Source organism: Zeus faber (genome assembly GCF_960531495.2).
Source record: "Zeus faber genome assembly, chromosome: 2".
NCBI lineage: Eukaryota > Metazoa > Chordata > Actinopteri > Zeiformes > Zeidae > Zeus > Zeus faber.
Genome location: NC_137189.1, coordinates 32331817 through 32344316, shown reverse-complemented (window position 1 = coordinate 32344316; position 12500 = coordinate 32331817). Strand labels below are relative to the sequence as shown.

Here is a 12500-nt window from a genome sequence, read left to right as displayed (position 1 = left end):
ACTGACCTGTTGGTAGAAATAATGCATGGAGGTTTTATCTTCTTTGAATTTCTCCATGAAGCCTGCAGGGATGTACCTGATCCTCAGGTCGTACCTGGACACACACCACAGACAAACAAGCGTCACATTCCCGGGTCTCATACATGAAGGAACAGTCTGGAAGATCTGGTTTGGAGTAGTGTTTTTTAGCCCCGACCTCCACTCGGCCTCCAGGTGCTGCTGCTCGTACTGCTGCGTCAGCTCGGTGATGGTCAGGTCTGGGTGGAGCCAGTGGGCGGAGGAGGATTTGAGGTGCCTGAGGAGGAGGGCGTAGCAGAGCCGATACTTGATGCCCGGGCCCAAGCAGCCGCTGGTCACAACCGTGTTGATGATGGACTGTAACAGTCATTAATGATATGTTGTTTGAGTGGTCAAACCATAGGCGTGTTGTTTTTCATCTTAACGTCTAACTCAATCGACGCTACCCCTACTCTACCTCCATCTGCTGTACCTCTACCTCCCTCTACGCTACTTCTAGCTCCACTTCCTGCTACACTGCCTCTGTCTACTCTAATCTCTACTCTACCCCTAACCCTATACTACCTTTACCTGTACGGATTATCTACCCCTACTTCCCAACTACTCTGCCTCTATTCAACTCCACTCTACATCCCTCTACCTCTACCTTCCCCTCTAATTCTACCTTCCCCTCTTCCCCTCTACCTCTACCTCCCTCTACTCTACTCTACTTCACACTATTTTTAACTCTACTCAACTCTACCTCAATCTACTCGACCCCTAATCTCTACTCCGACCTCACACTACCTCTGCTCTGCCTTTACCTTCCTCGGCGCTACTCTACCTCTTCGCTACCTGTACTCAGCCTCCCTCTACTCAACTCTACCTCCATCTACTCGATCTCTAGTCTCACATGGGAGTGTATCCAAAATGTGTGTGAACGGGGCGCTTCACTTTCTTTCTCTCTTTCGCTATGTTTCGACCAGTCATGTTGCTGGGGGCGGGGCTCTGTAAGGAGGCGTTACATGAGATGAGTCCTGGAAACAACCTGACCGGCGACACCATAACAATATCATGCTAACTGAAACATGACATGGCTGACCATCGACGCCAGGGACTAATAAACCCCTTTTCGAAAGGGACCGCTGGGACCCCAAATGACTCCTTGTCTGACAGCCAACACAAACCTGGCCAGCGTTGATAAATTCAACTTTTCCCGTAGCCAGTGGGAAGGCAAGCTAAAACATCCTGTCATGGACAACATTTCTGCAATGGTTTGCAATTTTCAACACTGTGTCGACCGGCCGCTGCAGAAATACACTTATTAAAATCCTCATCCGTAAGCTCCGTGTTGTCCTTCGCGAAGGAGTTTCTCTTTGGTATGATATCCCCGCGACACTCTGGAAACGTGGCGGGCTTAATACTTAAGCAGCCCCCCCCCCCCCCTCCTTCCAATCTCTGGTTTCCCGCGGAAACCGGAAGGGGCTTCCACCCAGACGTCCTTTTAGAAAAGAACCGCTGGGATCTACCTCTAATCTCGACTCTTACATTACACGACCCCTCCTCTACCTTCCTCTACCTCTATACTACCTCCAATCAGCCTCCATCTACTCTACTCTACCTTGACCTTCCTCTACTCTACCTCTACTCTGCTCTACTTCCAGCTACTCTGCCTATACTCAACTGTGCTCTACTCTACCTCCCTCTACTCTACCTCTAATCCTTACTTTAATCCTTCTCTACCTATACTCTACATATACTCGACTTAACTCTTCTCTACTTCTCACTACTTTACTCAACCTCTACTCTACCTCCGTCCACTCTACCGCTACTCTACTCAACCTCTACACTAACTCCACTAGACCTCCCTCTACTCGACCTCCATCTACTCTCTAGGGAACTGATGTGCAACGAGGACAAAAGGTGGGGAATCCACAACTTTTGTCAATACCTTGATGAAAATATATGACGTGGTTGGATACTAGTTGATTCAATGCTTCCATAGGCGTCATAGCATTCAGCATTTAATGCGACTAACAACCAAGAGCTCACAGTTACAGTCGTGAGCAGGTGAGATTCAACAGATGGATATAACTGTACCTTGACCATCCAGCCCTCCTCGCAGCGAACCAGTTTAAAGTTCTTGCCAAGGTTGGAGCCGTTGCTGTGGAAACACACTTTGACGATCTTGGCAGGGGACAGGCCGTCCCTGGTCAAGGGGCTGGCGGAGGTAGGGGAGGTGTCAGAGGACCCCGGGCGGCTGTGGGTGGGAGACATGCTCCTCCATGACAGGGTGCTGGTGTCCCCCGACATCACCGCTGCACACACAGAAATGACTCACTGTTTCAGCACAATACACACACCGTATTACAGACACGCACACATACCGGAACGATAGGGCGTGACTACATTTCCAAGATTTCAAATTTCATGAAGTTTCCAGAGCTTTTTCAAAAAGGCGGTCCAGGACTTACCAGCCTCACAAACAAACCACGCAGGTCCACCCGCAGGTCACTGGATGCTCAGCACTCCTCTCAGACAGCCTTCACATTGCGTAGAAGCCTTAAATGTCATATTCCTTTTTTTGATCGAAGAGCTCTGTAAATCTTTCACAGTCAAGGTCTAAGTAGTTTTGTACGTTTTTTGCAGCCTTTGAATAAGACGTAAACCCCATCTATCGAAAGAGGAAACTGCACTCGGGGACAAATGAGGAAGTCGTGAAGAGCCGCTTACAGAAAAACTGACAGAAGTGACGAAACTGCCTCGTCACCCGCCCACCAGACCCCGATATGTCATATGCACAGTGGCACATTCCAACCTTACCAAAACCACAATGTACCCTGTTGCTGTTGAAAGTTTGGCTCAGTCCGGGCCACCTTCTATTAGCCTTCATGTCCTTCTGTGGCCAAATATTCACTCAATAATCCATCATATTGTTTTGTACTCCAGTAATTTAACTCACACGTGAGTTGGACTGAAACAGCATTAATATTTACTTTTATTTAGTTGCAGTTGCAAACTATTGCACACTGCTGAAACCATCTGCTGTATGCATAGGTGTGTTTAGTGTGACATCCTGCCAAACACAAGGCCTGGGCCAGGTTTTGATGCATTACATACATAAATGTCACAGGGGGTGGGGCTCTTGCAGAAGTAGAGCTCTTCAAGTTATACACCAATCAATGTATCCGCAGAGCCGGACATCGGACGGGACACATGGGTCTGTTTTTGCTTCATTCAATTTTTATTAATCTATTTATTTATTTGTATATTTAAATGTTTGATTATTTATTTATTTATTGGTTTATTTGTCTGTTTATTTATTTGTTTGTTTGTTTTTTGGTTCGTTTATTTATTATACTTTATTGATCTCTCTGAGAGAAAATTTCCCTCTGCATTTCACCCATCCTATAGCTTGGAGCAGTGGGCAGCCTCAATGAAGCGCCCAGTGACCATCTCCAGCTCTTTTACCAGTGCCTTGGTCAGGGGCACCGACAGGAGTATTAACCCCTAATATACATGTCTTTTGTGAGGAAGATTAATGAAATAAGTACACCTGAAATAATAAAAAACATACTGTTACAATTTACACACAATTTACATTTACTGTCACACTATTTATTTGCTTTATTTGTAGAAACGGGAAACGGGCATGCGTAGCGGAGCGTAAGTGCATAATGGAGATTGTCCATTGCGCCTTTACGCCACGGTACAATTTTCTATTTTACGAATTATCAGTCTTCATTAAATATAAAACTTACCATCATTGTGGGGAGTGGAGGGGTTAGAGACCCGGTACGCGTAACCCCCAGGGGAAACGCGTAACGCCCTTTGCCCCAGCACCCAGTTCCCCTCTGGGGACCCCTAGAACTGTTTGGTGAAAAAAAAAACACCTATTTATTGACTCTGTGTGGGGCCCTCCATTGGCCCCTGTGCGCGCATACTCCAGGCTTGCAGGTGCTTGTAGAGTACCGCGTTCTTCGGAAGGGGGCGGTAGCATGCAGTTTATAGCAGGGGGTCCTTTCGCCCCACAGTCCCATAATGATCTTATGATGGGATGTCCTTGAATCGACGGGATGGATGTTTGCCTTGCCTCTCTCTCTAGAAAAACCCCAAGTCTCATTTGGCGAATACCAGCTTTACGGGGAATTGGGCCTTATGACGTCATACCTGCTGAAGAAGGGAGAATAACGCGAAATCGAATTGAATCCACTCTGTTGATATATTTGAGCACGGCATTGATGTCATCATCGTCACTGGGAACTAGGGGTGGGGGGAGGGTGTGTGTGTGTGTGTGTGTGAGAGAGAGAGAGAGAGAGAGAGAGAGAGAGAGAGAAGGGTAGGGAAGTATGTGTGTGAGAGAAATATTTCTCTATCTATCTATCTATCTATCTATCTATCTATCTATCTATCTATCTATCTATCTATCTATCTATCTATCTATCTTATGTTTCCCATTTAATAATAAAAAGCCCTTGAATGTAATTGAGAGATAGAGACAGTACACACAGTTCATACAGTACACATACACACACACACATATAGGCGTGTGTGTGTTGTGTGTGTGTGTGTGTGTGTGTGTGTGTGTGTGTGTGTGTGTGTGTGTGTGTGTGTGTGTGTGTGTGTGTGTGTGGTGTGGTGTGGTGTGGTGTGGTGTGGTGTGTGTGTGTGTGTGTGTGTGTGTGTGTGTGTGTTGTGTGTGTGTGAGAGAGAGAGGGGGGGGGGGGGGGGGGGGCGAGAGAGACCGAGGGAGGGAGGAAGAGGGAGAGGAAGCCCAAGCAGCACACATCATTTTAGCGGGGGGGAGAGAGATACAGATTCAGTATCGGACGAAACGAAACCCCTACATTTTCCCTTTTCCTCATTTTTTTTTTTTTTTGTTCATCTGGCAGCCGCCCGGCTTCCTCTGATGTGCAGAGAACATAAGAGTGCGTCGTCCTTCCCAGGGAAATAACAGAAAAAGACCAGAGATCATAGAGGAGCTGCTCTTTGTGCCAAACCCCAAACCCAGACATGAATTCGGCCGAACAGACGGTGACGTGGCTCATCACGCTGGGGGTGCTGGAGTCCCCCAAGAAGAGCATCTCGGACCCGGAGGGCTTCCTCCAGACCTCACTGCGGGACGGAGCGGCTCTGTGCCGCCTGCTGGAGCGACTGCAGCCCGGGACGGTCGGCAAAGTAAGACCCGCAGCAGCCGCAGCATGATGGTGCTGCATGGGGGGGAGAGAGAGGGAGGAATACATTTAAACAGCCTTATTTAAAAAAAAAAAAATATATATATATATATATACAGTAATGAAAAAGAGTGACGTCACGCTCGTTTTTTTTCTTTTATAAAATTTTGTCTTTTTTTAAATTCTTATTCTTATATTTTATCCATGTTATATTATAATTATTATTATTGAAACAGAAAATTACGCCGGCAACGTGCCAACATAATACGACTGGGATGCATTAGGTCGAGATGGGAAATAGACTTGGTTGGTTATTAAGGATACCTTGTTGGTTTGGGTGACGTCATGTTCTTCCACTTATTTTTAGTAGGCCTTCTTATTTTTCTCAATAGTGTATTATTATTATAACTAACATTTATATTATTGCGATCATTGTATATTATTATTTTTTTATTGTATTTATTTTATTATTCAAACGGCGAACAAATCGGACATTTAAACCAGCACAGGAAGATGACGTCACTAAACTCGAAATTCACGAAACACAAAAAATCATTCGCACAGTTGGTCCAGTCCACGGCAGCGGTTGCCTTGAAAAAAATGTGTTTGTTTCTTGAAGTTTGAAATTCAAAATGCATGTCTAACCCGCTCATTCAAACATGTTGGATCGCGTGGCTTCACGGTTAAAATAACTCAGGGGGACTTGGACCAGCCAACATGGGATATCCGGCCATATTCATTATGTGTGTGTGTGCGTGCGTGTGTGTGTGTGTGTGTGTGTGTGTGTGCGTGTGAGTGTGCGTGCGTGTGTGTATGTGTGTGTGTGTGTGTGTGTGGGCTGGTGGGCTCTGCGTGGTGCAATAGCAGTTTTAATAACATGACCACCAGCCACCAACCATTCTGCAGGGATTTATTTCTAAAAACAAAAACAGTATCTCGCTGGTGAACTGCTCCACTCAGCCAAGATAAATAATATATATATATTTTTTTTTATTTTATTTTATTTTATTTTTTGTTTATCTGTTTGAACACATTATTTTTTTGTTTTTCTTTCTAATTGGTTGATGTCACCCCCCCCCCCCCCCCCCCCCCCCCCCACACACACACACACACACACGTCTACGTCATTTCCTCCTTATTCTAATTTCTAATCCAGTTTGCAGTTTGCAGTTTGCAACCAGAAGCAAGTGCAGAAGCGGCGCCTGGAACTGAATCTGTCCGCTCACTAAAACCACGCGGGTACAATACTGTTATATCAGGCGTAAAGCGTCAAGGGACACGGCGGAACTTGCAGCGGGCCGGGAGCGTCAGGATCGCCGGTTTATTTCCCCACCTGTTTCCCCGCAGGTCTTCCAGGAACCGAGGAGCGACAGCGAGTGTCAGAGCAACATCAGCCAGTTCCTCCGGGGCTGCGGGGCTTTCTGCGTGGAGGTGAGCACAAAACTGGAGAAAAACACACCTTGCGGTCTGTTTTCCCCAAACAATTCTTGGCATGAATGGATCAGGCTCGACCTGCACACGGCTTCCATTCAGGATTACTCGCGGTTCATGTGAGTTATGGCAACACGCACGCACACACACACACACACACACACACGCTGAGATAAGCGCTTCTTTGCAGGCTCTGAAGTCTGCAAGGCACCGCGGTAGAGTGTGAGTGTGAGTGTGAGTGTGTGTGTGTGTGTGTGTGTGATCAGATGTGTCAGATTTATTGCACAATCGCGCGATGCAATTGTTTTGATTTAATCGCGGTCATTTATAATCGATCATTAAATCGTTGTTTCCACCATCACGTTTCCATTCAAATTTCGAGTCGAGGAAACTAAAATGTTATGTTCCTTACATCAATATCTATCTATCTATCTGTCTATCTGTCTATCTATCTATCTACACAGTATATATATTTACAGTGTGTGTGTGTGTTTTATATATATATATATATATATATATATATATATATATATATATATATATAAATATATATTTTAGTTGTATATAATGAACAAAAATGATTCAATTGTTATTCGCAATTATTTGCCCGACAGTTAATCATCAACTAAAATGTGCTGATTGTGACAGACCCAGTGGCATGCTTTGCAGGCACAGTACACGTTTCCTCTTCCGTCTGTGATCGTTTCTGGACGGCTCTTACACATAATCTTTTCTACACACTCGTCTTTGTTTTAGTAAGAAGAGCACATCTTGGGACTGTTTGGAACCGTCTTGTATTTCGTTCACAGTGCGGTGTCCTGCTGACAGCCCGCCGCCCACCCATGCGTTTCAGTTTTGGTCCTCCGAGGAGGGGGGAGGAAACAAGTTGGGCCATCCCTACCCTGAACCTTGGTTAACGTTACACAGCGCTAGTCTATCATAACGCAAATGAAGCAAATAAAGCACTGCCTAATTCTGAACAAATGACCCTTGGAACTAGAGATCAGAATCAAGAGGTGACCTTTGAGCGATAATACAACTATGACAACGGTCTGGCACAGTGGCACAGTAACAAAAAATAACCAGTCCGTTAATCTACCCTGAAGGTCTCCAGCGTTTCCCCCAATACACCGCAACGCACACTCTCTTTTTCACCTTCTCCGACGTCATGTCACAAGATCTGGTTATACATTTAAATGTCTTTTGTAGAAAAATACAGTTTGCAGATTGGATCTCCCAAATCTCATTGACATTACAAATCGCATACAGTCCATGTGATTCCTGTCCATTAAGCATGTTTACGTACATGGGGTGGGGGGATGTGAGGATAAAGGATGTGAGGTGGCAGATTAGGCTAATCCACCTGTAACACAGGTGTATTAGGTGTGACCTGTAGTCCATTATCATTGTTCTATCTATCTATCTATCTATCTATCTATCTATCTATCTATCTATCTATCTATCTGTCTGTCTGTCTGTCTGTCTGTCTGTCTGTCTGTCTATCTATCTATTTCCCATCATGTAGCTTTATATGGGTGACTCCTTGCTGAGCATCTAGCTCTCTCCATGAGTCCTGGAAGGTAAAAGGAGGCTTCCATCAATTTGTCACACACTCCTCTGTGGAAGGAGCGCTGTCTCTGTCGTTCCAGGGCGGGTACGGCTGACGTGGCCCATAATCAACCTGATTGGAAAATCCACGGCAGGCCGACATGTCCAATTAAATCACTCCCGCTACCCCTCCTCCACCGCCACCTCCGCCACCGTCTCCCTGATCCGCTTCTGAAATACCTCCCCCGACATGCGTTTGGCACATGTTACTTATAACAGTGTTTATTTGTCTAGAAATAAATAGTAATGGAAAGGAAAATGGAACAGACCCTCCTCTCGTGGTCACCACGCGGCAGGCTACGGTTTGAGGACTCAACGGTTTACAATCGTACTGTGTCTTTGTGATGGGATTGTAAAATGACCTCCGCCCAACACCTGTAGGTGCTAATGTGTGGTGTTCACAGGATTAGGATGTGAGTCTTTTGGGACAGTGGATGTGTGTGTGTGTGTGTGTGTGTGTGTGTGTGTGTGTGTGTGTGTGTGTGTGTGTGTGTGTGTGTGTGTGTGTGTGTGTGTGTGTGTGTGTGTGTGTGTGTGTGTGTGTGTGTGTGTGTGTGTGTGTGGATTACCAGGGGAGCTCAGACCTCAGTAATCCCAGGCCAGACTGAGACTGAAGACACGTGGAGTTGGGCCGGGTTTTTCCCCTGGTGGACCCATAGGATATTGCATGATGGTGCATGAAGATGGAGTTGGGAGTAGTTAGGATTCAGTGTTATTACTCTGTGTTTCTAATTGGAATTGAATTGGTTTTCTCTTCTCTTCCTCCTCTCATATCGAATCTCTCTATCTATTTTATTTTCCTCTCCTCTCTTCTCCCATCATCCTCTCCTTTCCTCCCACCATCATCTCCTCTCTGCTCTTCTCATCTCTTCTCCTTCCCTTCTCTCCTCTCCATTTCTCCCCCCTCCCCCTCTCATCCCTCTCTTCTCTCCCCTCCCCTGTCATCTCTCCCATCTCCTGTCCTCCTCTCCCCGTCTTCTCTCTCTTCCTCTTCTCTCCTCCTCCCCTCTCCTCATCCCCTGTGTCCTCCTCTTCTCTCCGCTCCTCCCCTCCTCATCCCATCTGTTCTCCTCTCCTCATCCCCTGTGTCCTCCTCTCCTCCCCTCTCCTCTAGCCATTTGAGGTCAGCGATCTCCTCCAGGGACTGAACTTCTCCAAGGTTCTCAACACCCTTGTGGCCCTCAACAAAGCGACTGAAGGTGACACCTAATTATACAGTATATAACACCACATAACAAGACATGTAATATTTAATTATACTAATCGTTATTCACACTATAACACAATAATTATTTACTGACTTGTTTACGTCGTTCTTCCAGAGAAAGTCGTGGGCGGGGACAGTGTGTGTGCCCGCCACCCCTCCTTCTCCCTGCGGATCAAGTCGTTCGATTCTCTCAACACCCAGGGCCGCTCCTCCAAGCTGCTGCAGCCCCAGTACCGCAGCCTGGTGTGTAACCATGACGAAAGCCTGGCAACCGAACCGAAAATAATGCTATCATTAATTTTTTTTTAATGTTTCACTCTCTCTATCTCTTTGCGTCGTCTCCCTTTTTCCTCCTCCTTCTATCTGTCTCTGCCATCTATCTATCTATCTATCTGTCTATATCTATCTATCTGTCTATCTATCTGTCTATCTGTTTGTCTATCTGTCTATCTATCCATCCCTCCCTCCCTCCCTCATACCCTCCCAGGACATGTCAGAGGGCGGGGCCTGTGTCCAGCTGCTGGTGAGGGCTCGCTTCCCCTTCCAGCAGACCAACGAGGACGAGCTTTCCTTCTCCAAGGGGGACGTGATCAGCGTGCTGCGGCAGGAGGAGGGCGGCTGGTGGGAGGGCTCGCACGCCGGCCACACCGGCTGGTTCCCCAGCAACTACGTGCGCGAGGTCAAAGGCAGCGGTGGGTGTGGTGTGACCTCATATCCTTATCCACCAAAGAGCAACCATAAGGTTGCATTTTTTTTTTTTTTAATGAATTCACAATTTTGGGCTTACGGAGAAGATGGTTTGGAAAAAAAACCCAAAATCTTTTACAGGCAGAAATACAGGAAAATAGAGGTGTTTTAAGTTCTGTTGTTTTTTTTTTACATCTTGGCCAGCGACGCCACACAAGGTAAACATAAGCTGCTTTTGCACATGAACTCCAGACAATGTCTGGATAATCATTGCCCTTTCACACGGTTAGCACACAACCGAAGATCAGGTATACTCAGTTTGGTTTAGACAAGGGGCAGACCTCTACCAACCTGGGTGGAGCGTGCAGGAGGCACGACTTTTGTAATTGCATTCCAAAAGTAGTGCAAGTAGAGTCAGGCTGTAATGCTAAATCAAAAAAAATAATAATAAAAATAATTCTAAAATCAAATTGCTCCGTCCTTTCCCCACGCATTAATTCACTGGGTATGCCAACCTGCAAGTTGCTCTTTCCAAACATAACGTGAAGCGATTTCTGATGGGTGATTTTCTTTTTGATTCAAAATGTCCTTGTTTGATTGTCAAGATTTATTTTATTGTTTTCTGTTGATTTTATATTTATGGTTTGTTGATTGAATTTGTTGTTAAATTTTTGCCTTTTTTTCCTGTTTATTTTCTTATTTTTAATGTTTGTTTTTTTCTGGTTTATTGTTTATTATCTGGGTTTATTTTTGTTTATTGATTTATTCTGATTAGTTTAAGCTTCCGGTCGATTTTTCGATTGTCTTTTTTCATTTTTTGGTCTCATTACTATTATTATTATTATTGCTTATTGTTGATAATTCTAATAACAATGTCCTCTCTTCCATTGCATTTCATATACTTTTTATCAAGCAAGATAGTGGGTTTTTGTGAATTCCATAGCTTTAGTAAACCATTCTAATACAGACACTATTTAAAAATCCCACAGTTCTAAATGATTCACACTGCGGGTGAATCATTTAGATCCCTGCACTCGGAGGAACCTCTCTTTGCGACTCCTCGGCCCCCAAAGCCTCCTACATCCTACGGGACGGTGCTGCTGCTGCTTCAGTGTTGCTGCCACTATTGTTTTTGTTTTCCTCCTGCAGCGGAGAAGGGGAGGAAGGAAGGGAGGAAGCTCTGTGAGAAAGACAAAGACAGGAAGCTCTGGAGCCCTTGTTTTAGCTCTGAGCTTCCTGTCCCGGAGCGAGTAGGACAAAACAAGGAGCCTCTAGGCGCGAATGTAAGATCCAGGCTCGTGCAGAGGAGCGGAACTCCATTCGATTCTCATATGTTGTAGTGGGAAGTCTGACGGAGAAAATGGACTCTAGAATCCTCCAAGGGCTTTGCTTTAAGGTGGCAGTGACTCAGGAGGTAGAGCGGGTCGTCTAGCAATCGGAAGATCGCCGGTTCAATCCCTGGCTCCTCTTGGTAGTGTGCTGATGGGTCCTTGGGCAAGGCACTTAACCCCTTAACTGCTCCCCGGGCACAGCTTTATGGCAGCCCAATGCTCCTAGATAAATCAGTTACTAGGATGGACGAAATGCATTTTGTTGCCTCAGTACTTGTACTCTGTGCAATGACAATTAGTTGAATCTAATCTAAATCTAATCTAAATTACGTCTCATGTTTTGGCAACAAGAGTAAATAGAGTTGAGCCGGTCGCACATCTTGTCAGCTGATACAGATTAAGCTTCCTTTCGTCGGAATCACATGATCTACAGTTGATCTAGATCAGGGTCATTTACAGCTATCCTCAACTGGCCTTTCCTGTTTAGGGAAGATGCCTCCCTCAGAGATTCACAGATTCCAGACACGGAAGCCATGAACTCTTTGCTGATTTTTTGTGGACTTTGTAGAGTCCCTTTTGCTCCCCTATGGATCTGAAACCTTTATAAGCTCCTGGGGGATCCGGGGTCCAATCAATTGCTAACAGACAGTACGCTCCACACACACACACCACCACCACCCACACCCGGGCTTTCTAGAGATCCCCAAAAAGACATTACCGTATTACATTTCACTGCATATATGTATGAAAGAATGTATATGTAAGTGACGAATAAAAAAAATAAAATAAAATCTTGTAATCCTCTCATTAGCGACGGAATTTCAACTTCTCTTGCCCTCTCTCATAACTCTTTGGTCATAGCTGTTCAGTTTGCACCAGGCGATGGTTTGAGGTCGCGGTGGCACCGTGTTTGCACTGCTGACTCACAGCAGGAAGGTCCTGGCTTCAGTTTGCGCCTGGTGCGCCGTTGACCCCGTGCTCGGGCGGGTTATCTCCCGATTAGGGCCCTTTCTGTGTGGAGTTTACATGTCCTCCCCGTGCTCACACGGGTCTCCTCAAATGTGT

General features: G+C 45.7%; 2 protein-coding genes across 2 annotated transcripts in view; one reads left to right on the top strand and one right to left on the bottom strand.

Moving 5' to 3' along the window:
• Window positions 1–2310, bottom strand: part of LOC307247744 (protein-tyrosine kinase 2-beta-like) — a gene marked incomplete at both ends in the record, with an annotated part of 22097 nt that extends 19787 nt beyond the window's left edge. Inside the window, 3 exon segments of the mRNA XM_080023866.1 lie at window positions 7–94; window positions 197–375; window positions 2098–2310. Of these exon segments, the coding sequence (XP_079879992.1) occupies window positions 7–94; window positions 197–375; window positions 2098–2310 (480 nt within the window).
• A 2484-nt stretch (window positions 2311–4794) lies between these two features.
• The window catches only part of LOC307248290 (rho guanine nucleotide exchange factor 7-like), a 23460-nt gene continuing 15754 nt past the window's right edge, over window positions 4795–12500 (top strand). The window contains 5 exon segments of the mRNA XM_080024640.1: window positions 4795–5175; window positions 6519–6602; window positions 9325–9409; window positions 9533–9660; window positions 9905–10109. Of these exon segments, the coding sequence (XP_079880766.1) occupies window positions 5011–5175; window positions 6519–6602; window positions 9325–9409; window positions 9533–9660; window positions 9905–10109 (667 nt within the window). The 5' untranslated portion in view covers window positions 4795–5010.